The following is a 23,652-nucleotide window of genomic DNA, read 5'->3' on the forward strand; positions in this document are numbered from 1 at the left end:
GGGGACCTGTTCCAGCATTTCTGAAGCTGAGAATGTAACACTTCCCCCTCCCCCACCTTGCACTGAGCACAGCTCAGCAGGTCCAAGGATCAGGCCCAGAGATTTTTAGGAATATTAACAACTTCCTGAATTCCCAGTGCTGCTGCCCTCAACTAGTGAGTCATTCTTTAGTATAAACAGGATGTGACATGCTACATGGTCGTGAATCACAATGGAAACAAGAAATTTAGGGGCGGACACAACGTTTGCAGGACCTAGCAGAAAGACAGAAAGGAATAGGATTATGAAACTGTAGAAAGGAAGGGAACCAGGGACAGCAGAATCACTCTCCTTAGCATTTCACTGGAGTGCGCAGGGCCCCGCCCTTCGGAACAAGAGGCTAGCTCCACTCAAATCACCTTGATTACAGGTTTTATGGCTCTGCATTCCTAAAGGCAAATCAACTAGCTGCAGAATCAGTGGACCTTAAACTTTACCAAGCACTGTTGTGTTCGTGTGTTGATCTTTAGGAGCAACCAGCGTGCTGGTGAAAGTACCTGGTTCTCTGTGGGGAGGTTCAAGAGGTGCGCCTTTTACTTTCTAGTTTGCCTGGATTTAACTTGTTTGAGCACCTGCACAACCCAGCTGCGACAGCTGCTTCCCAGCCAGCATTGTTTCAAACTTTCAATGGATTGAAGACTCCCCCCGGCCCACCTAGAAGAAAAGCAATGTTTAAAAAGGTGAGCTCTTCCTCTATCAATACCCTGTAAGAGCAGAGGGTGGGGGGATGGGAAAACTAAACCTGCAACAGGCTGAGAAGGTGGTGTGGCTTGCACACATTTAACGTTTAAAGCCATTTCAAAGCACTTTTGGGTATGTTATCAATGTGGGCACTGTAGGTCAAGGTGTGTGTAACTGGCTGCTACTGCGTCTGACTGAGATGGCAGTGCATCTTTGGTTAATTTCAGGGGAAAGCTCTTTTGGATTATTCATTGCCTACGGTGAGTTGAGTGCTGAGCACTGCACAGAGGAGACCCAGGCCCTGTCTCAAGGACCCTAGGGTTGAAAGAGGCCAAAAACTCCACTGAGCCCCAAAGCACTGCTTGAACAGGAGCTGGGTTTACCCTGGAGAAAGGCAGCTTCCTTCTTTCAGCTTCCCAAAGTTGAGGCCAGAATTTGGGTGTTGGGGGAGGAGGGACTTGCCCCTCCCAGCAGGGCTTGAAAGAATGACGAGGAAGGTTTTATCAGAATGCAGGGATCTATCACAGATGAGACTCAAACCTCAGGAGTCTCAAGATAATCCTGCAATAAAGAGAGATTATAGCTATAACTCATTTGGGTTAGGCATTTTCTTTCAAGAATAAGGGCCCAGTCCTACTTCCAGTGGCTTTGGTGAGAATGGATCAGGCCCTACATTGGCACAATATCATCCAAGAATGTCTTTAAGCCTTGAAATGTCCCCTTCCCATTTAGACCCTCAGATCTCAAGCCAATCTTTAGTTAAAGTAAGCTTTAGCCATGACCATTTGTGGACACTCAGCATCAGCATCATCTTCAGCACTTCCTATGAGACTTCTGTCCCTGCAGTTGAAGGAGGAAGATTTCCAAAGGCGCCAATGGCAGATAGGTGCCTGACTCCCAGTGCAAGTCCATGAGAGTTGGGCACCTCCCTGCCATCAGTTCATTTTAAACTCTCGCTGAACCTAAAGATGACCTAAACCACCTCAGCTAAAATGTTCAAAAATAGGCACCTAAAATTAGCCTCCCATGCCTGTACTGAGACATCTAAATCCAGGGGCCGGGATTTCTACAGTGCGGAGCCACCATGGGAGTGGCTGGGTGCTCAGCGCTTTCAAACATCGGGCAGGTGCCTAAAGATGGATTTTAGGAGTTTAACTCTAGGCTCCTATTTTCAAAGGCTTGGCCATTGGTACAAATGGGCTTTTAAATGAAACGGCATCTTAAAGAAACCGTTCAGAGCCAGCGTCATCACAAGAGCCCATTTTTACTGGTGTTCTTTAAAGACAAAAGAGCCAACTCTCCGAGTAGGTAAAATCCAATTCTCTTTTATCATTACCAGGTCAGCAGTAAGAAAACCTCCCCCTCCCCGCAACCCCCTCACATCACCACAGTGAAGTGGTTGAAACCACCACTCACCACATTGCATTCCAGGATAGCCAACCACTCCATTTCTCACAGGCTTTCATCAAAAGCCGTAAAACACTTGTTCAGACCCTTCAAGCTGCAGCATCCCTGCTCAGGGGCTTGAATACAGTCTGTTCCTTCAGCAGCTGAATGATCGGATCAATGGTGATTGAATTTAAGACAAGCAAACACCCTGCATGCAGAAAGAGTAGTGCAAGGTTGGTCCAGCCCAAGTTACTGGGCTCTGTACAGTGGTAAGTGGGTGAGGTTTAATGGCCTGTGATAGGATCTAAGGGTCTCTTCTAGCCTTAAACCCCTGCAAACCTATCAATTAATCCTCTTAACTTCAGTGTGTAGGCAGGCGCATTTCTCTAACAGGAATCAAATGACAGCAGCCTCAGGGCTAAGGGTTTAGCTGAGTCAGAGCTGCAGCTGAGCCTGTCTGTTGGGGTCTGTTGACAGGCGTGTGTCAGAAAACACTCCAAGTCATTATTGTTAACACTCAGGATTGTGCAGTGGAGGAAGGGGTCATCAGCTGGCCTTCTTTTCTCCCTAGTCTCTGAGGCTGCTCAGCCTGGCTTCAGTCCGGCCATGGTCTCTGCTTGCTCTCATATGGAATCTGTCCACGCGTCTCATCTCAGGAATCAACTGGCAGCCCCTTTCCTTCTGTTTGGGGTGCTTGTACGTTCAGGGACAGTTCCCCCAACACTGCCACTCTTCCCTAACCTGCTCCCTAAACTAGTGAGCTAAGCCAGTTGCAGAGACTTTCTGTAAAGCCTGAGGCAGCTCTGTAGTTTCTCCCGGCATCTGACCCCTCTTTCTTTTTAGGCTTTTGTCTGTATTAGAAAACTTGCTGCATTAGTGCGGCTGCTTTAGCTAAAATCCTTCTGCATGGGGCTAAATGAGTTCAAGTGCATCTACAGTTGGGTTTCTTGTGAGGTAACCAGATTGATTTTAGTCAGACCGGTGCAAGCGTTCTAATGTGGACATGGCCTAAGTGTAGCTTAAGTGATGAGAGTTAGCAGGGGTAGCTTTGCTGTTTTGCGTGTTCCTCTCAGATGCCCTGTCACACTGGACCAAGATTTTGTCAGAGTTTCCCTGCTCTGCTGTCAGGTGGGCTGGTGTTTGGCTCTCTGGGTCCTTTAGAAGTGCTCCTGTCAGAGTGCGAGGGAGGGGAGGGGAATACTTCTGCAATTCATGTAAAATACAGAATGAGAAATACATACAGAAAACCGGAAGACAGGAGCCGTCTCTCATGCCTTGGAACGTGAACAGTAGTATTTACATCCACCATCTCTCTCTTAGAAGGGGGCCTTTAAAATATTCAGCATGTCACTTGGTGCTAGTAAGCTTAACCCCTACTGTTATTTCCATAAGAAAATGGCCAGATTTTTTGGGGGTTGCACCATTCTCTGATCTTTAGTCAACTCTTAATTGGCCTAGTGGACAGAACCCAGTGCTGGCACTCAGGACACCTGGGCCAGCTTGGCTGCTGGGTTCTATTCCGCTGGCCTGCTGGGTGACCCTGGGCAAATCACTTCCCCCCCATGCCTCAGTTTCCCCATCTGTAAAGTGGGGATAATGATACTCCTTTGTAAAGTGCTTGGAGATCTACTGATGAAAAGCTCTGTGTAAGAGCCAGGTGTTGTTATTAATTCTGCTCCATCAGAGTTTAAACCTCAGTCATTTAGCACAGAAAGAAACAAACTAGCAGGGTGGTGAGAACAAGGAGGGGAGGGATAGCTCAGTCGTTTGAGCATTGGCCTGCTAAACCCAGGGTTGTGAGTTCGATCCTTGAGGGGGCCAGTTAGGGATCTGGGGCAAAAATTGGGGATTGGGCCTGCTTTGAGCAGGGGGTTGGACTAGATGACCTACTGAGGTCCCTTCCAACCCTGATATCCTATGAAGGGATGATAATACGAGCCTGGTTCTGGCTAGACAAAGCTGTGTGCACAATCCATAGGTTTAATGAGCTCTTCCGTGACAGTAAGTAAGGAGCCACTTGCCTAGCCTGCGTCCACACAGGGACGGGCACAGCTCGCGCTAGGTTCAGTCTGTCCCCTGCCCCACGCTGACCACTAATGGGGAAGTGAGGGCCCAGAGACCATGTCCATATTGGATCCTCCTCCTGGGGATAGGAACAGTGAGGGAATTCAGGAAGTGTAACATGCTAGCACTAGCAAAGGACCCAGCTCTGCCCAAATTGAATGACCAAGAGTGGAAGAGGCAGAGTGCATGGGACACCAAATGCATCCCTTCAGTGCTTGTTCCACAGAGAGAGACCAGGCCACCAGACTCTGGGTAAATTCATGACTGTCTGCCTGTATTTCCATTTTGCATCCCCCCTTATCTCCTGGCTACATACCCCCTGCTGGCCACCCTGAATAGTGGCTCTAACGTAAATGTTCTCATCCAACACCACACTCCAAGAGATGGTGTGCACCTCTATAGAAGGACAACCCTATAAACTCCCCCTGGGAGACACTTGCATCCTCCCCACCCCATATGGTACCCAAACCCAAGTGTGTAATATTAATCAGCAGGGTTGGAGGGGAGGGAAGGTAAATTTTCCGTGAAAAATTTCAAGAGAAACCCCCCCAGAATTTTCTCAGAAATACGATTTTTCATTGAATTGGGGGGGGGGAGGGGGGGGATCCTTTCTCCCCACCATTCCCTTTTTCTTTTCCACAGAGAGGGGGAGGGAATGGAAAGGGGAAAGAAAGAAAGGAAAAAGCCTGGAAGTCAGAAGTTTTTCTATTTAAAATAAATCCACTTTCCCTTTGTTTTGGCAAAACATTTCAAACAATATGAACATTTTCCTCAAATGTAGTGTATTGTTTGAAAAACCACTTTTCTTCAGGAAAGATTTTTCCTTCCAGCTCTATTGACAAGTTAGTCCTGCCTGTGAGGTTTTGTGTAATATCTCACTAACAAAGGTTTTGCATTTATTATTTTGTAATAAATAGGACAAGGAGCAAAATAGCAATGGAACCAGACTAAAAACCAGACCCAGTTAAGCCGCTTTCGGGGCAGATACTTTTCATGCAGACTCTTGACTTGGTGCTTTCGCTGCAGTGGCACATTTTGCCTAACTGGAAGAAGAGGGGGGAGGGCTAGCTCAGTGGTTTGCGCATTGACCTGCTAAACCCAAGGTTGTAAGTTCAATTCTTGAGGGGGCCATTTAGGGATCTGGGGCAAAAATTGGGGATTGGTCCTGCTTCAAGCAGGGGGTTGGACTAGATGACCTCCTGAGGTCCCTTCCAACCCTAACCTATGATTCTAAGAGCTTTTTGTGGTCAAAAATGGGCCCATAACAATGGCCATACAGGGTCCATCTAGCCCAATATCCTATCTCTGACAAAAAGAAAAGGAGTACTTGTGGCACCTTAGAGACTAACCAATTTATTTGAGCATAAGCTTTCGTGAGCTACAGCTCACTTCATCGGATGCATACTGTGGAAAGTGTAGAAGATCTTTTTATATACACACAAAGCATGAAAAAATACCTCCTCCCACCCCACTCTCCTGCTGGTAATAGCTTATCTAAAGTGATCACTGTCCTTACAATGTGTATGATAATCAAGTTGGGCCATTTCCAGCACAAATCCAGGGTTTAACAAGAACGTCGGGGGGGCGGGGGTAGGTAAAAACAAGGGGAAATAGGTTACCTTGCATAATGACTTAGCCACTCCATTTCCCCTTGCTTTTCCTACCCCAGCCCCCCCCCCCCCCGACGTTCTTGTTAAACCCTGGATTTGTGCTGGAATTGGCCCAACTTGATTATCATACACATTGTAAGGAGAGTGATCACTTTAGATAAGCTATTACCAACAGGAGAGTGGGGTGGGAGGAGGTATTTTTTCATGCTTTGTGTGTATATAAAAAGATCTTCTACACTTTCCACAGTATGCATCCGATGAAGTGAGCTGTAGCTCACGAAAGCTTATGCTCAAATAAATTGGTTAGTCTCTAAGGTGCCACAAGTCCTCCTTTTCTTTTTGCGAATACAGACTAACACGGCTGTTACTCTGAAACCTCTCTCTGACAGTGGCCACTGCCAGACGCATCAGATGGAATGAACAGAACAGGGCAATTTTGGGTGATCTGTCCCCGTCATCCAGTCCCAGAGCTTCTGGACACCCAGAGCATGGGGCTGCATCCCTGACCATTTGGAGGATACCCACTGATGGATCTATCCTCCGTGAATTATCTAATTCATAACCCAGTTATGCTTTTGGCCTTCACAACATCCCATGGCGACAAGTTCCACAGGTTGACTGTTTGTTGTGTGAGAGTTATGCAAGGCACATCACTGCATAGTTAAACCATCTATGCTGCCAGGCATGTTGCTGCTTGAGGTAGGTGTGAGTGGCTTTGATTTCAGTTATACATGTTGGGGCGAGATCCCCAGCTGCCAAAATTAATTGTAGATCCACTGAGGTGACTAGGGCTATACCAGTTTACACCAGCTGAGGATCTAACCCTGGTGTTCTTAATCAGGTAGGCTGGGAGAAATGGTTTTGATTCGAAGGCATTTAGACAAAAGCCCAGGTGCTGACACAAGTATAACAAACCTGTAACTGCAGTTATAATCATGGGCCCTGATCCTGCAAATCCTTAAGAATGTGGTTATATGAGAGATGCTGTGCCTGGTCTTGCATGATTGTGCACTTGGACTATGCAGGCAGGTGTGATTCTGCATGAAAATAATTCCGTATGCAATTACATTTTTCCCTCCGGCCCCAATTGGATTTTATGTATTTTTAAACACACCTCGGGAATAGTCAGCGCTTTGAAAACAAACCACTAATCAAGTGCTGTGTAAGAGCTAAGCATGCAAGGTGCTCAGATACCATGGTGATGGGCACCCTCACAAAAACCTAAATTGATAGGGAGAGGAGGCAGCTTAGATGGAGGAAGAGAGAAATAAATAAGTCAGAGGGATAAACACGGAAAGAGCGAGGAAGTGACCTAGGCGGATGAAGGAGAAAGAAGAGCATAGCCAATTAAGGGAAAAGGATGAAAACAGAAACCGCTCTGTGGAAAGTCTGGTGCCAGGGAGACACGAGGAGGTGGGTCTTTAGAGATGTGATTGGGTTAAAATAATTTAGATGGAGAGAAACTCATGGTTCAGGCCACAAACTAACCGCTAACTTAGATTTGGAAGAAACCCGCCCTGTGGGAAAGTTTGGCCATGGTCACCCCCCTTGGAGCAACTAGCAACGCCGACTGTTGGAGACAGGCTACTGTTCTAGATGGACCAGTGGTCCCATGCCGTGCAGTTATGTTCCTGTGGACTTATGCACTGGTGTCCTGTATCAGGTGTAGGGGAGGGGATAATGGAGTCTGGTTCTACATGGCATTTTACATTGCTAATGCAGTGCCGCCCTCTGAGGTGGTTTTGTTTTACATTCATGGCTGATTGAAAGGGGAGCAAATTCATTGGATTTGATGCATGTTTATGGATTTCTTAAGATAACTTACCACTGGCAAGTTCTATTAAACAGCTGCAATTGACAACAACATTTTGGCAGAAAGTTTCTCTTCAGCGTTGTCTTGCAATTTCCTGCATTATAGGAGAATTCATTGGGCATTTCAGAAACGTTCAGAGGAAGAAGCTAACAGTTTTCCAATGTCTGTTCTCTTTTTATGTCAAAGACTCGCCCGTCTGGTGTAGTCTGAATAATGATCGAGGGGGAGAGAGAAGGGGAAACCCCAGGAAATGCCCCTACAAAGTGGGGTGTCATGTTGGAGAGTTGTATGTGATCAGAAGATTCTACGTGGTGAGACTTCTGGGGATGGTGTTTTGTTTCTTGCGTTTTCTCAGGACAGAGATGTCTCTGTGAAGTTTTGCTTCTTTTTTCTTCATGGTGCGGAGTTTGGCTGGCTTGAGATTGCTTTCAGATTCACTTTCCCTCATTTTCCTTCTCTGCGTCCATTCTCCATCTCCACAGGATGATGCAAGGAATACTGCCTGACAGATATCTGTCAGCCCAGCACTTAATTTGGTGAACTCCTTTTCTTTTGTTCTGCTTTAATCACGCTCTGTCTAGGAAGATTAAATCTTTCATTTTGGGAGCCACACAGGCTGCTTCTAAATGTGTCTAAACTTCATAATGGCTTATACAACCCTGGGCTTTGTCACTGAGCCCCACAGTAACCCATGGGAGGAGGTGTAAATGGATGGAAGATCAGGGCACACAATTCTGATGTTTGTGTGGGCAGGTTGTCAGCTACAGGTGGAACCTAGCTCTGTGTCTAGGATCAGCCATCTTCAAAGTGAAGTAACAATTACTCAGCAGTAATAAGGAGTCTTTTATCCAAGGATCTCAAAGCACTCTACAAAGGCAGATATATATGGAGGAGCAAAGATACAGAGATTTGACAATCAAAGTTTACAAAAGGAGCCATTTAAAAAAAAATCACTGTCTCTGATAGGCATTTGTTTTCATGGGTTGCTTGTCTTTAGGGGTTCATGGATCTGTCTCTGTCATTATTACAGCTGGAGTTGGGGGCCTGTGAAACCATGGACACAGGTCTCCTTATTTTTTTTAAACTATCGCTAAGGCTGAATATAGCCTTGAAAATGTGGCCCATCTTCATAACACCAAGCACTAGAAACAGACTTCAAGACAAGCTATTTTCTAGGATTAAAAGTTCAGCCACTGATTGGTTTTTTTTCCCCCTAGTTTCCCGCCATAGCCAGCCTCACCTGGTCTTGGAGACTCCTGAGAACCACAGGTATAGGGCCAGAGAGGTTTTCTGGTGAGGAAAAAGTCCAACTGATTCATGGCTGTGCATCTGGACTGTCACTTGTGAGCCTAGTGATGGAAGCTTTGGGACCACCTGTATCAAGTTTGTTCCAAGAGCCCAAGGCAGTGTACTGACAGAAGAGATGTCTCAGGAGGTCAGGTATCAGTGGGGGGGGGAACAGGTTGGAGCGCTATGAACAGTATTTGGGATGGGGATGATGGAGTTCAGTGCTGCTACGAGAGTCCACCTGACAGTGTGGCTGTGGCCACAGCAGCTCAGGCTGGTTATGATTCTATGGATTAGACTTGGTCTACAGGTAAGTGAGGTCAGCACGTTGCCCTGTGGCTGGCCACACTCCTGCGTGACATTGCCATGCCAACCGAATCCTCACGGCGGATGCAGCTACGTTGACAGAAGAATGCTGCCATCGCTGAAGCGCCTGTCATTCGGGGAAGCAGTGTCCTGCACCAAAGGAAAACCCCGCTTCTGTTGGCATTGGCTGCGTCCACACCACTGCATTATACTGGCCTATACAGGGACATAGCTATGCTGGTACAGCCCCCGTACCGTACAGGGACTCTTAGGGTTAGATTCCCATTCTGCTTCATTTAAGCATGTTAAGCTTGATTGACTGGAACAGGGGGTGCAGGAAGAATTAAACTGGAGCCACGTCTCCCACTGTGCTGAGTGGGAAATCAAGGCACAGGGCCTAACCTTTTAGAGTGTACGCAGCTAATCAGCCCGGGGCCCTGAGCTCATTGCCAATGCCTTTTGAACAGGGGTTTTTTCTTCTTTGCAGAATATGGCCCCGAGAAGAACGCAGCAGGTGGGGGCGGGGCCTTCCACGGAGCAATCCTACGTCTACAAGGTGGTTCTGCTGGGGAGCACGGCCGTGGGAAAGTCAAGCATAGCCTTCCGCTATGTGAAAAATGACTTCAGGGAATCCATGCCCACTGTGGGATGTGAGTGAGTGGCAGCAATGAACTAACCCTTTGGTTCAATAGAAAGGGCCTGACCTGCATCTCCCTTATAGCAGGCGTACCTCTGCTGAAGTCAGTGGAGCTATGCTCGTGTGAAGTTTGGTTTTGTTGATGCCAGCAGGCCCAGCAGAGCACCTACAGGCCATCACTCAGGAGGCAGGCTCCTGTTGGAACTTCCCGGGCAGCTGTGGCGGCTCGCTAATGGGATGCGATCCAACAGAACCCCAGGTTACAGCCAGGGAGTGCGTGGTTCGTTTGGTTTCTCAGCTCAGGCACAGGATGGACGACCGAGAGATAAGGAAAAGTCTGGTTAAGGTAGCGCAAGCTGTGCAGGCGACGGTGCCCGTTTGAAAAGCTGGGCCTTTTCTGATGCTGCTCTTTACAGCTGGGCCTTTAGGTCTCCTTTGCAGCTGGGTCTCCTACTTAAGAAGCACTTCTGAAAAAAGCCAGGCCTGAGCATCGACTACTCCCCTGACGCCAGTGGCCAAGTGCCTTTTGAGTTCAATGGCAGGGAGGATGAGGCCACATGCAAGACACATTTCTCCACTGGGGTAGATTGGAGACGCAGGGACCAAGAACGGGTTTCAGAGTAGCAGCCGCGTTAGTCCGCAAAAAGAACAGACTTTATTGAATTGAATTGAATCTATTCCCTTAAGTTAAGTATCCTCACACCTTCTTGTCAACTGTCTAAATGGGCCATCTTGATTAACCCTACAAAAGTTTTTTTTTTTTTCCCTCCTGTTGATAATAGCTCATCTTAACTAATTAGCCTCTCACAGTTTGTATGGTAACGTCCAACTTATCTGTATGTATCTATCTATCTATCTTACTATATGTTCCATTCTATGCATCCGATGAAGTGAGCTGTAGCCCACGAAAGCTTGTGCTCTAATAAATTGGTTAGTCTCTAAGGTGCCACAAGTCCTCCTGTTCTTTTTAGGGACCAAGAAATCATGAACAGGGAAACAGCAACGCAGCTGTATTCATTGTGCAGTTCGAGTGACATCTAGCCTTTCATTGCAGGTAATGTAGCATTTAAATAGGTCTCAGCAAGGGTCATATTATTGCAAAGCTCGTGTCAGCAGTGGGTTTTGGTGGCATTTGAACTGAGCCTGCAGTTCTGATGAACCCAAGAGAGAGTTTACAGCATTTAATAGTAAATGGTAGACTTTCCCCTTTGCAATCCCTCCCCCCACACCCCGGCTTTCCCAGCTGCCCCCACACAAATCCTACGAATTGCACTGTGTTATCTATGGATGTGTGCCAGTCCCATTCTCAGCGCTCACTGTAAAATTGCACCAAGTTCTTACTCTCACTGCAGAAACTGACACAGGTGTGCCCTTGAATCCTAGGAACTGCACTTCAGAGTCTGATTTTCTGGCGGTAGGTCGGAACCACCCCCCAGTATAATTCCTGGGTGTCAGAAAAGCAGACGTAACGCTCTGTTCCACGCTGTTTGTGTCAGAGGACTTAACAAGTCTGCTTCCTGATTTCCCTCTGATGGCTGACAGCAAGGCCTCCAACAGATGACATTTAAAGGCTGTCTTCCCAGACTCCCAGTAGCTCTGCCCATTAGATAGCTCTGGTCAGCAATCTAGTCCAAGCACCCCACCTAGCCTCCCCCCGATGTCATCGGCATACCTGCCTTTGACATCATTTTCATGGTATTTAAACAGAAACCCACTCACATGAGAACTAGGTGAAATTTCAGCCAAAGATTTTTTTCTGAAAAAGCTGCAGATCCAGTGACACCACTACATTTTATGAGTTCATGGTTGCAGTAAGAAAAGGAGGACTTGTGGCACCTTAGAGACTAACCAATTTATTTCAGCATAAGCTTTCATGAGCTACAGCTCACTTCATCGGTGTTAGTGTAGCCATGTTGGGCCCAGAATATTGGAGAAACAAGGTAGGTGTTTTATTGGACCAATTTCTGTTGGTGGAGGGGACTAGGGTGACCAGATATCCCAATTTTATAGGGACAGTCCCGATATTTGGGGTTTTATCTTATATAGGCGCCTGTTACCCTCCACCCCGTCCTGATTTTTCACACTTGCAGTCTGGTCACCCGAGAGGGGACAAGTTTTTGAGCTTTACAAAGCTCTTCAAGGTCTGGGTAGGATGCTGCGTATTTAGCTGAAACACTCTGGTTCCTTCCTCGAACCTGAAGAAGAGCTCTGTGTAGTAGGGAAGCATGTCCCTTCCCCCCCAACAGAGGTTGGTCCAAGATAAGATCTTATCTCACCCACCTTGTGAGTTCATGGTAGTTTCACTAAATTGTTTGTTTAAAAAAAACCACCTGAACAAAATATCACGTTTCAATTTTCTGGTTTGAAATTACTTTCAAAAATTCCTTTAGTCTTATTTTAAAAAATTATTTAGAATGGTCAAAGTCGAAATAAATGTTTAATTTGACCCAGAATGAAATTTCTCTTGACTTAGTCAAAATCTTTGAAACATTTCATGTGGTGTTGGACTTGCAATTAATTTTTTTTGACTTTTCAAATTGCCACCAACAAAACCAAACCACCATTATTCACACAGTTCTGCTACACGCTCCCATCATCAGATGCAAAAAGGTTCACCTCAGTAGGCAACATTGATGGAAAACATGGCTTCAGTTTTTATTGGAGATGTCAACACAAGGTCAGTCAAGTCTCTTTAGGAAGTTTTACAAGCTTACAGACCCTGGTATGAGCTAGAGAGGCCATTGATATTCATGGGACTGATCCCCATCTGTTCTATGTTGACTTCAATGGAGGTAAGGCCAGTTTACATAAGCAAGGATCTGGCTCTGTGTCTTTATGTCAGAAATAGGCAGAAAGACACTTTTCTTCCTGTTTCACAGAAGGATCCTGACCTTTGTCAGGAGAGTGGGGGTGGAGGATGGAGGGCCCAGGGGGTCTCCTACTCTTCCACACAATCCAGGCAGTCACAGTGCCTATACCAAGGAGCGTGGTGTCATTTGCCTACATTAACTGGCACTCAGAGAAGGCTTCTGTCCCTCCCAGAGCTCTCTGGAGAGCTTTGGCTCTGTACTGCCCCCTCTACCTCAAGCCCATGTATGTGTTAGACAATCTGGCCCTTAACAGATGGCTTCTGCCTATCTACTGTGCACAGCCGCACATTTGAGCTGCTATAGCATTTTCAGTCCAAGGATCTTTGAACATTTTGCAGATATTTGCTGGCTTTCACAGCACTCCAGGGAGGTGGATTTTAATTAGACCCATTTTCCATCTGGGCAAGCTGAGACAGAAAGGTTAAGGGCTAGCCTGGGACTTTGCCCACACATTTACCTGGGGGAGTATGGGAAAGCAAAGGCCTCTCCTCCCACCTTTACACCCCTGGGCCAGGTGTGCAGGAGTAAACATGCACCTGTCACTTCCCTAGAGCAGGGAGAGAGGGCGAGCAGGCATGGCCTGGGTGCCACCCCCGCCCACTGGCCAGCCTAGCCCTGCCCGTTTGGGGGTAGGGCAGGTTTGCTGACATGGGCTAAGAGCAAGAAAAAGCAGTGATAAGAGTTGTAGCTCAGAAGCATCTGAGCACCTCCCCGGGACTACTCGTGGGACAGCGATGCTTATGTATAATCAGGGCCCACTCGAGACTTAAGTGACTTGCCCAAGGTCATACAAATCAGTGTCAGGGAGATTGCAGTATTTCTGTTATAGCAGCACCCAACAGGGGCCAGCCACCATACAGCTGGATTAGAACTCAAGACTCCTAATTCCCACCCTGCCATCACATTTCCTCCAACTAGACAGCTGCAAAACCAAAGCTTGCTAATGCCACTAATATTGACGGTCTGTCAGCCCTGCTGAAGCGCATTGGTGTAGTACAGTGCTGTTATTGGGGAGTACCAGTTCACCAGCATGTTGGTTACATTGCTTTTGGTGGGGGAGGAGGTGTTTTTATTCTCTCTCTCTCTCTCTCGCACCCCCCCATAAACCCTTTCCAACTGAATCTTGACACCCATCTTTCACACAGGTTACCGAGATAAAGGTTAACATCTAATAAAGGGGCATGCTATGACTTTCTCAATGAGCTGTCCCATCTCTGTTGCTTCCAGGTTCTTTCTTCACCCAGCTGGTATGTTTAGAGACTGCCACGATTAAGCTTGAGATCTGGGACACTGCAGGACAAGAGAAGTACCATAGCGTTTGCCGTCTTTATTACAGGGGAGCTAATGCTGCCCTTCTTGTGTATGACATTGCCAGAAAGGTAAGACTAGTGATGGCTTGTTCCTCCGCCTCTCTCCTCCGGAAGCCTTTCCAAAATATCCAGACTGAATCTTGATAATGCAGCCACGCCGCTGGTACATTGCAATAGTTCTAGGGTAGGGTAGCTTCCCAATACATCTCCAAACATTTCAACCAAGACGACTTTTCCCTGCACACATCATGTAAGGGCTACTTTGTGGGCAGGCTTATCCTTCGTCTTCTGGTAAAGGTGGTTGAAGACATGCAAGGAACTGGTACAGACATTTCGCTTACAGTGGACAATAAATGCTCATGCTTTCCCCCTAAAAGCCAAGATTTCTCTATCTACCCCTACCTCCGAACCCAATCCACCCCAACAGCCAAGTAGGTAATGGAGGAGCATCACTAAGTGCTCTTTGTCCCCCTACCCTCATGTAACCCACACACCTTCTGGGTGTCATGTTCTGTCTCATCTAGTGGCACCGAGACCACTTAGTGAGATAAAATGAGCCTGGCTCTACAGCCTTGGCTAAGAGTCAGTTGGCTTTTAGCTCATGAGGTAGAGGCTCCTGCACTAAGCACCAGGTTCAATCCCACCCGCCAACGGCCGGGGTCTGTAGTCGTTACACTCACACCCTGGACTTTAAGGATGATATAGTGACAAAGATTAAACGCATCTGTTAGTTGGCTTACACTAATGTCCATTTTTGATGGACTGTTCCAGGGGGACATGTTGCCTGATCTCCCACTACATTATGCATGTCTTTTCCCTTTTATTGGTAGCACGCAACACACAGGAACCGCAACGCTAAGGGCCACATGCCTGTATTACTGCCATGGTAGTTACAGAAGGAGAAGACCATAGGCTGCTGTAGAGTAATGTCTCACAGAAACAGAACTTTATGGAAGAGAGAGGCCAAGTTTTTAAGAATCCTTGCCCCATCGCGAAAGAGCCAAATCACCTCAGCCCATCACCTGTAAGCTCGGTCTATGACCCACTGGAGATCCATGGTGGTTTGGTCATGTCTGATGGAGTAGGAGAAGTCATCCTCCTTGGCTTTGGGGAAGGAAGTACATTTAGAGCTGGTTCCATGCTGAGTAGCCCTCCTAGCATCACTACCTGTGACAAGCACATAAACCATTTGTTTCTACAATTTTTAGCCCTCACTTGCCAATCTCCTTTGGGCCACGTGACAGCTCATGGGTATCTGTCGGTTTATTGTCTGTGTGTGTCTCTCTCACCTTTCCAGGCAACTTTTGCGAGAGCAAAGCTGTGGTTGAGGGAATTAGAGAAGGAATTTCTTCACGATGAGATTGTGATTGTTTTAGTCGGCAATAAGACAGATCTTGCCGCTCAGCGGGAAGTCACCTTTGAGGTAAGTGGCGTCACTGCAGGAAGATCTCAGCACTTGGTAGACTACCTCTTTCAAAAATATCACGGCAGCATGTGCACCGAGTGCTGCCCTTCAGGCTTTCAGACTGAACAGTTCGTAAGTAAATGTTTAGGTGAACGCGATTCTCCTAGCAGCGAGCAAGATAGCGAGACCCCACTGGGTGCCAGGGATGTTAAGAGGTCATTAATCCCATTTTGCCCTCTGTTTCAGCTGCTAACTTTTTTGGATCTTAGAGACTTTCCTGAGCTATGGTGGGTTTGTTCAGAGGGTTCAGAGTGTGCCATAGGTAGATGTCTATTGTCCCTTTTTGTAGCTTCACATTAAGACGTACAGTGGATGCATCCAGAAAGATTCTACTGTCCTCAGCAATATCCCCTCTCGGTGTAATGGGCAAAGTCTATCAGAAATGGTAGAATCTTTTCAAGCACATTGAGACAGCCCTTTCTAGCACTATAGATCAGCTCATTTATCTCTAGATATATCTCTGATGAAGTGGGTTCTAGCCCACGAAAGCTTATGCCCAAATAAACTTGTTAGTCTCTAAGGTGCCACAAGGACTCCTCGTTTTTTTAAGATATACATAAATCACAGTGGAACTGAACTAAGAACCACCTCAACACAAGAAACCCTCTGTTTTAAGAGCCAACTTTAAAGTGTTTTCATGATTCTTGTGCAATTGTATGACCTGTCATTAAGTGCCATCTCAACTAGGCAGCCAACTTTCGCTAGTCCCCTTGTGACTTAAAGGTAAATCAAAGCCAGCACTGGGCTGCTTTAGAGTAAAAGGTAAAACAGGTTTATTAACAAAAGGAGAAAGGATTTGAAGTGAGTTTAAGTATAAAGGCTAGAGTTAGAAATAGTTATAAACAAAAGTGAAAAATGCTTTCTAGGGACTAAGACTTAACAAAGCTACAGTCTTGGGTCAGGGTAAGATTGGCACATGACCTTCCAACAAGATGGCTGACCAACCCCTCTGGTCAGGATCTCCCACAAAGTCCAAAGTGCCTGGTGCCTTTGTCGTCTTAGGTGAAAGATCTTTGCCTAAGCAGGTTTCTCACCTCTATTCAATTCCCAGAGACTTCAACCCCCCTTTGGCTGAAGGACCCATCCTTCTCAGCTTGCAAGAGCTCCGTGTCTGTCTAGTGATGGATAACGTAGGGGTTCTCTGCCTCTCTGTTTATAGTCCAGTAAGCCATTGAAAAGCATCTCCCCCAAAGTTCATTGTGCTTGCTTGCAGTGGCGGGAAGGCTTTCTAGGGGAGTATCTCTATCCCCCCTTTGAGACTGGTAAGTGGTTATCTTTTCCCACTTGCTGTCCTGATGGCTTGGTTTACCTTGCCCATAAATATGCCTTTGTTGCTTCTTCCTGAAGGTTGGTCAGACCAGCAAAGACACAGTTCTGTGTGGTCCGGACATGCTGACTCCCCAGCTAGCTTGTGAGCTTTGATAGTTCTGTTTACTGCCTAGGTAAACTGCAATCCCCCTGTCACTGGCCAACCCTGCTTCACTGGTACTAGAGACCTTGGCAGACCCATTTTCTACTTTGCTGAAAGACAGATTTTAAAATATAAGATCAGAACATTCAGAACTCCATGTATAGTATCAATACACACATTTCACAACGCTCTGAACCACCAGTGTCATTACTTTTCCAGTGAGATATTACATGATGCCTGTTAGATACAGATCATGACACCAAGGAATTGGGGTACATTGGTCAAGCCAGCTGAAACGCACTGCTTGATACCATGGAGCCCTTGGCCTTTGGGATGCTGTTAGGGTCACACCTTCCCCCTTACAAAGCAGGAGGGTTAGCCACTGGCTGGCCCGGAGGCAGCAGGTCAGAACACTCTTTGCTGGATGGGCTGTCTACCCCCATGTTTTCTTTCCCCTTTACATAAAGGAGACAAAACAGGTTCCTTCTGTCTGTTTACAGTCTCTGGGGATGTGGTATTGGGGAATATCTGTGATTTCACCTACAGAGTTGTTACAAACATTTCACAGTAACATTACTGACCAGTGCGGTGTTAGATTTCAAACAACATAGTATACCTCACCTTTTAAATAAGTATCACGACACCAGCGAGTGAGGTGTGGTGAGTATGTCACGCCTGACAAGAGTCACTGACCCAGAGTAACAAACCACCAGTGGGCCTCTGTGTCACACTACTAAACATGGGTAGGTCTTCAGTGCGGTTAACCCCCCACCCATCCACACAAAACCCCACCCACTTTGCAGTGAGGGTGCAGAACAAACCATTCCAGTGCTGGTAGGCCTCCAGTGCCTTCCCACAATTCCCCTCGTGCGCCCAGAAGGAGAGTGGCGTTCTCCCACAATCCCCAGGGAAAGAATCAGAGGGGTTCAGCGTACTGCAGCAGACAGAACCATGGGCTGTGCCTCCAGAAGCCAGAGCGACACACTCGGGAGAGCGCAGCACCAGTGGGGACACAATCATTTGGGGAGGGAGTTGCCATGTGGCTGCTCACCGCCAGGCTAGGCCAACTTGGGTGCCAGTCACCTGAGTGAGCTGCTGTGAAGACATACCAAGTGAAATACAACTATAACTGCAGGCTGTGTGTCGTCTGGACACTCGCTCCATCGCATGTGCCCTTGCCTAGTGTCATTTGATCATGCAGGCTGTTGTAATGCCTTTCCTCCAGGGCACTGATCGAGATGGTGGGGATTAGGGCTGGCTGGAAAACAAGACTTCCATTGTGTGAGAAATGGAGGCACCAGGCAGAGCAGGGATTCAAACCTGGGCTTCCCAAGCGATCGCCCTACACACAGGGCTACTGGCTAGTCTGGGTCGGGGGCTCTCTCACCAGAACACCAGCCTGGACTTGAAAAACCTTCCTGAGGAAAGTTTAAGCTAAACCCACATTTCTACAAAACACATTTTTGTTATCCACACTGGCATTTTCCAATAGAAATACGTTGGCAAAGAATTCCTGACCAGCTGTAGCAGAGATAAGGGTAGGGTGAGAAGGGGGCAGGGAGGCTGAGCGTAGTAGCCTTATCTGCCAACTTCCTGGCTTGTTGGCTTTAAATCTTAGCACAGGATAGCCTGTTAGTACATGTATGGTTGCAGTTATGCTCCTGCTTTGACCCCGTAGTATTTATGAGTTGACTCCTTTCTCCTCACACCCACCCCCCCCGCCCCACTTTGGACAAGATCTTGCTCTGAATATGTCCTGTAGAAACCAGGCCCTCAGCAAGGCTAGTGCATCAAAACTCGGTGAGCCAGCGAGTTTTAACACGGTTATGTCAATGAGTGGTTCCCACCACACCACACTCTGATTCCAGTCAGAGAGCTGCTGCAATGCCTTGAGCGGCGCAAGAGAGAAAACAAGCGGGGCCTAAACAGTTAGGCTGCAACCGCGTGAACGGAACGGGAGGCGCCTGAGCTGGGGCAATAGGAAGCTTTAGGCTTTGCAGCAGAATCTGCGGGAATGCAATGGTGGCTGTATCACCAGACACCCCGCTCTTCAGAAAGATGGGGAACTAAAGTCAGCGTCTGCATGAGCGGGGTGCAAGATCTACTGTGCACTTGTGTGCTGTGGACTAACTGGCCCATAAGGACCTGCTGGCACCACGGAGAGTTCCCTAGTGTGCGTCACTGTAGCCCGCACACGCCTGTTAGTGCTCAACACACTGGAATGTAGCCCCCCGCCCCCAGTGCAGACTAATGCACCATGCCGATGAGGTCTAAGCAGGAAGGCTCCCTTGTACGTCATTAGTTTGACCGTGCAAGTGTTGGAGCTAACGACGGGGGTGCGAGGCCCTAAGGCAGTTTGCAGCATCCAGCGTAGAGACTTGTTCCAGAGCCACCTTTGCGAATAGCTGGAGATTGCGGCATGCTCCCCTTCCTACTTCTCAGCCACTAGTCAGCCAGGGCAAGTTGCGGTACTCCTGCTACACCAGTGTGTGTGTCCGTTCTGAGCTCAGTAATCTCTTCTCCGGGTTGGTTCCATGTAGTCCCGTCCACACTGGGCAGGGCTTGGTCATGCCTGCGGTGACTAATCATACAGGGAGGAGCTGTGTCTTCCTGTCAGGCCTAAGGACAAGATCCCAATACCTCCTAAATGGAGCCCTTATTTCCACCACCTTCCAGGATGGTTACAGGGGGACATTTACCAGGCTGGATGTGATTACAGTGCAGAACACACCGAAGTCTACTTTGAAATAACCCTGTTTTTGTACCTTCCACCCCTCCCCCCCACAACTAGGAGGCGGAGGAGTTTGCAAAGAGCAGAAGCTTAATCTACATGGAAACGTCGGCAAAATCCAACCATCACGTGACCGAGGTCTTTATGGCCGTAGGTAAGTTCCAAGTGAGAAGCTGCTGTACAGGTAACAGCACGAGAGAGATGCTGAGGTCTGTGCCAGCTCTTTGCCTTCTGAGCCATAGCACAGCACTGCTTATCTCCTCCCAGTTCCTCAGGGGCAATTAGGGTTGAGTCACTTGACCTGAGGAGGTCCAGGAACTGGAAAGTCTTTACCGTGAATGCAGCAGTGCATTGCCTCTAGGCATAGACAAGAGATGACTGGGTACACTCTGGCCTGTCAAACCTGACAGCTGCCAACAGCGAGTGAGACAGACCCAGAGCAGCTGCTTCCCCATTCCAAACACAGACAGGCTGCCCCCCTGTTGCGCCCAACTTCTGAGACAAGCAAACTTCTGGAGTGGTTCTGCTTTTGCTGGAGGGGTGAGGGTGGAACCTGCTGAACGTGGAGGAGGTTCCCCCACCCAACCACCCTTGGGAACACCAGTCACTGGCCCTAGCAGTGGGAAGGTGGGAATTTCTCACCCGCCAGATTCCTCACTGCTACTCCAAGAGGATCTCTTCTCTCCGAGACCCATTCCCCTTGGCCCCAGTTATGATCCCCAAACAAAACAAGCCCATGTTTCTTTCATCCCTCAGGACAGAGATCAGAGGCCTCACCCAGGCAGGAAAACAAGATCCCTGGATCCTTCTTCCTTAGGATCCTTCTTCCTTAGCCCTCCAACTGTCTAGGACCGTGGCTCTCAACCTTTCCAGACCACTGTACCCCTTTTCAGGAGACTGATTTGTCTTGTGTACCCCCAAGTTTCTCCTCACTTAAAAACTACTTGCTTACAAAATCAGACACACATACAGAAGTGTCGCAGCTCACTATTACTGAAAAATTGCTTACTTTCTCATTTTTACCATAATCAATTAGAATATAAATATTGTACTAACATTTCAGTGTGTAGTACACAGAGCAGCATAAACAAGTCATTGTTTGTGTGAAATTTTAGTTTGTACTGACTTAGCTACTGCTTTTTAATGTAGCTTGTTGTAAAACTAAGTAAATATCTAGATGAGGTGATTTATCCCCTGGAAGACCTCTGCGTACCCCTGGTTGAGAACCACTGGGCTAGGAAACAGAGCCAGAGGCTCAGCTAGACCCTGGCGCAGAGAGTCTTTGAGGTTTCTTCTTAGGACAAGCACATCCAGCCCCGTCCCAAGAACCAGTTATGCCCAGAGATAATCCCAAGTTGTCAGTCCTCCCTTCACACGAATGTCTGACCACTGCCAAGCCACCAACGACGCTGGTTTCATGGGAGGCTAACCAGAGCCAGTGGTTTGTAGACTCTTCTGGTGAGCCGTTTCTTCCCCACATGCAGGCCTGGAACCCTGGAGCTCTGTCCCACCTATCCTACTTAGCCTCCTGAGCCTCCGATGCATTGCTTACCCCAGAGATGTTAGCCAGATGACCCTGTTTTACCATATGGGGATTCAGACATGGGATATGCCTCCAGCTTGACCCTGCACTAGTGCACATATGGCAAACGGCGTTACCTTGGCAGCCAGTGAGATGGCACTAGGGTCTGCTCGTGTTTGTTCCTGTTAATGAGACCGTTCGGAGAAAGCTCTAGAATAATAGGGTACAACAGCGGCAACAGATTCCACCTACAACGTATCATGAACCAATAACAAGCATTTACTACCCAATAGATATTCTTGCTCCTTAAGAATGCCAGCAGTTTGATAGTGGCAATTCATGAGACTCCTAGCACCCATCTTATGCCAATTTCAAGTGAGGGGCTCCTACTTCTAGTTCCTTTTTAAAAGAATTTCACTAAAGCTTATAGAGATGTGATTTGCACATCATCACCATTCTATTTTATCATGGGATTTCCTACAGATAACTTGGTGCGATACAACATTTGCTGTACCGGGATGTTTTTAGGGGTATGTCCATGATGCAGGTGCAGGGGAATCTGTAGATGTTCTAGGGCGGGGAATGAAGAGGAGTATGGGAGAGTCCTGAGGGAGGGACCATTTTCCAGAAAGAACGAAAGACCAGGAGGAAAATTGTGAATGGGAGTTTGTTAAATAGTAAGTGCAGGAGCCAAGAACCATGTGGGTTTCAAGGTAAAAAAAAAATAGGAAGTTAAAATGTAAACTTAACTTAAATCCATCAGTGTTATAAATAAGAACATAAGGACGGCCAGACTGGGTCAGATCAAAGGTCCATCTAGCTCAGTATCCTGTCTGCCGACAGTGGCCACTGCCAGGTGTCCCAGAGGGAATGAACAGAACAGATCATCAAGTGATCTATCCCCTGTTGCTCATATTTAGATATTTTAAATCTTAATAAATTTAAAGGGACAGATCCCCAGGCCTAGCCAAATAGCACATGAGGGAAGGAGAAAGTGGCTTTAAGCCTCCTTTTCCTCTCTCTATTGCTTATCGTGGGTCAGTCCTTGGCATAAATTGAAACAGCCCTGGGGCTGCTCTAAGTTTCACCACCAGGAACCATTCTGCTGGTTGGGGATTGGGGTGCTCTGGCCACACCCCAGCCCACTGCTGATGGGAGGGGGTCACAGCAGAGGAACCCCTAGCTGCTCCCTTAGCAGCTGGAAAGTTGTCCTAACAAAGTCAGCGCAGGGTCTGAGGATGCAGCACAAAATGTTACAATAGCTCAGCAGAGAAGGACAGAGAATTTCTTATTCTGAGTTTCTTCACAGCTCACAAGCTATTGAAACAGGAGCAACAGAAGGAATCAGCCCTTCAGCATCAGCCCTGGAAGAAGTCACGTGTGGATCTGCGAGAGCCAAGCAATCAGACTAAGAAGTGTTGCATGAACTAAAGGAAATGGCAGACTGACCTAGGTTTACCATCAAATGCGTTTTTATTGTGGGGGAGGGAAGGAATGCTGGCCCTATGTATTGTGTGAAGTGCTGGTTTTGCCAAGGCAGCATGGTTCTCGGGGGCAGCTTGTGTGTCACTGTGATTATTGCTTTTTAAAAAAATTATTATTGTCAGTGTTCGATTGAAGAATTGTACGAGAGGAGATATTGCTGAGCGCAAGGGACCTGAAAAGCCCTGCAAATCTCCTCTCGCTTGTATTTGTTCAGTGTTATCATTATACAAGAATACATTGTAAAGTATCTTCACAAATAAAAACAGCAAAAAGGAGGAGTAGTTTCTCCCCCCCCACACCTTTGCAAATTCTATAAAACTTTTACAGAGGCTGTTAACATTAAGGTCACCCAGTCATTAAATGCAAGACATGGAATAGCCAGCATATGCAGATCAAGTTTAATATTGCTGTAAGAACTCATGATTTTCATAGAATCATAGAAGATCAGGGGTGGAAGGGACCTCAGGAGGTCATCTAGTCCAACCCCCTGCTCAATTCAGGACCAATCCCCAACTGAATCATGCCAGCCCGGGCTTTGTCAAGCCAGGCCTTAAAAACCTCAAAGGAAGGAGATTCCACCACCTCACTAGATAACCCATTCCAGTGTTTCACCACCCTCCTAGTGAAAAAGTTTTACCTAATATTCAGTCTAAACCTCCCCCACTGCAACTTGAGACCATTACTCCTTGTTCTGTCATCTGCTACCAATCAGAACAGTCTAGATCCATCCTCTTTGGAACCCCCTTTCAGGTAGTTGAAAGCAGCTATCAAATCCCCCCTCACTCTTCTCTTCTGTAGACTAAACAATCCCAGTTCCCTCAGCCTCTCCTCATAAGTCATGTGTTCCAGCCCCCTAATCATTTTTGTTGCCCTCTGCTGGACGCTTTCCAGTTTTTCCACATCCTTCTTGTAGTGTGGGGCCCAAAACTGGACACAGTACTCCAGATGAGGCCTCACCGATGTCGAATAGAGGGGAACAATCACATCCCTCGATCTGCTGCAATGTCCCTACTTATACAGTCCAAAATGCTG

The 23,652-nt window shown here is 47.3% G+C and overlaps 1 protein-coding gene across 3 annotated transcripts; it reads left to right on the top strand.

Moving 5' to 3' along the window:
- Window positions 1-326: 326 nt before the first annotated feature.
- RAB17 (RAB17, member RAS oncogene family) lies at window positions 327-23,196 on the top strand. 3 transcript variants are annotated; one of them, XM_074966910.1, is made up of 6 exons: window positions 327-719; window positions 9,677-9,839; window positions 13,924-14,075; window positions 15,304-15,429; window positions 19,674-19,767; window positions 22,445-23,196. In XM_074966910.1, exons 1-6 carry the CDS (start codon window positions 708-710, stop codon window positions 22,564-22,566), a joined length of 669 nt encoding a protein of 222 aa, XP_074823011.1. In that variant the 5' UTR covers window positions 327-707; the 3' UTR covers window positions 22,567-23,196. The 3 variants fall into 3 exon arrangements, with proteins under 3 accessions (XP_074823011.1, XP_074823013.1, XP_074823014.1); XM_074966912.1 differs by lacking the exon at window positions 327-719 and adding an exon at window positions 9,005-9,031; XM_074966913.1 differs by lacking the exon at window positions 327-719 and adding an exon at window positions 9,015-9,036.
- The last annotated feature ends 456 nt before the right edge of the window (window positions 23,197-23,652 follow it).

Source organism: Natator depressus, chromosome 11 (genome assembly GCF_965152275.1).
Source record: "Natator depressus isolate rNatDep1 chromosome 11, rNatDep2.hap1, whole genome shotgun sequence".
Classification (NCBI taxonomy): Eukaryota; Metazoa; Chordata; order Testudines; family Cheloniidae; genus Natator; species Natator depressus.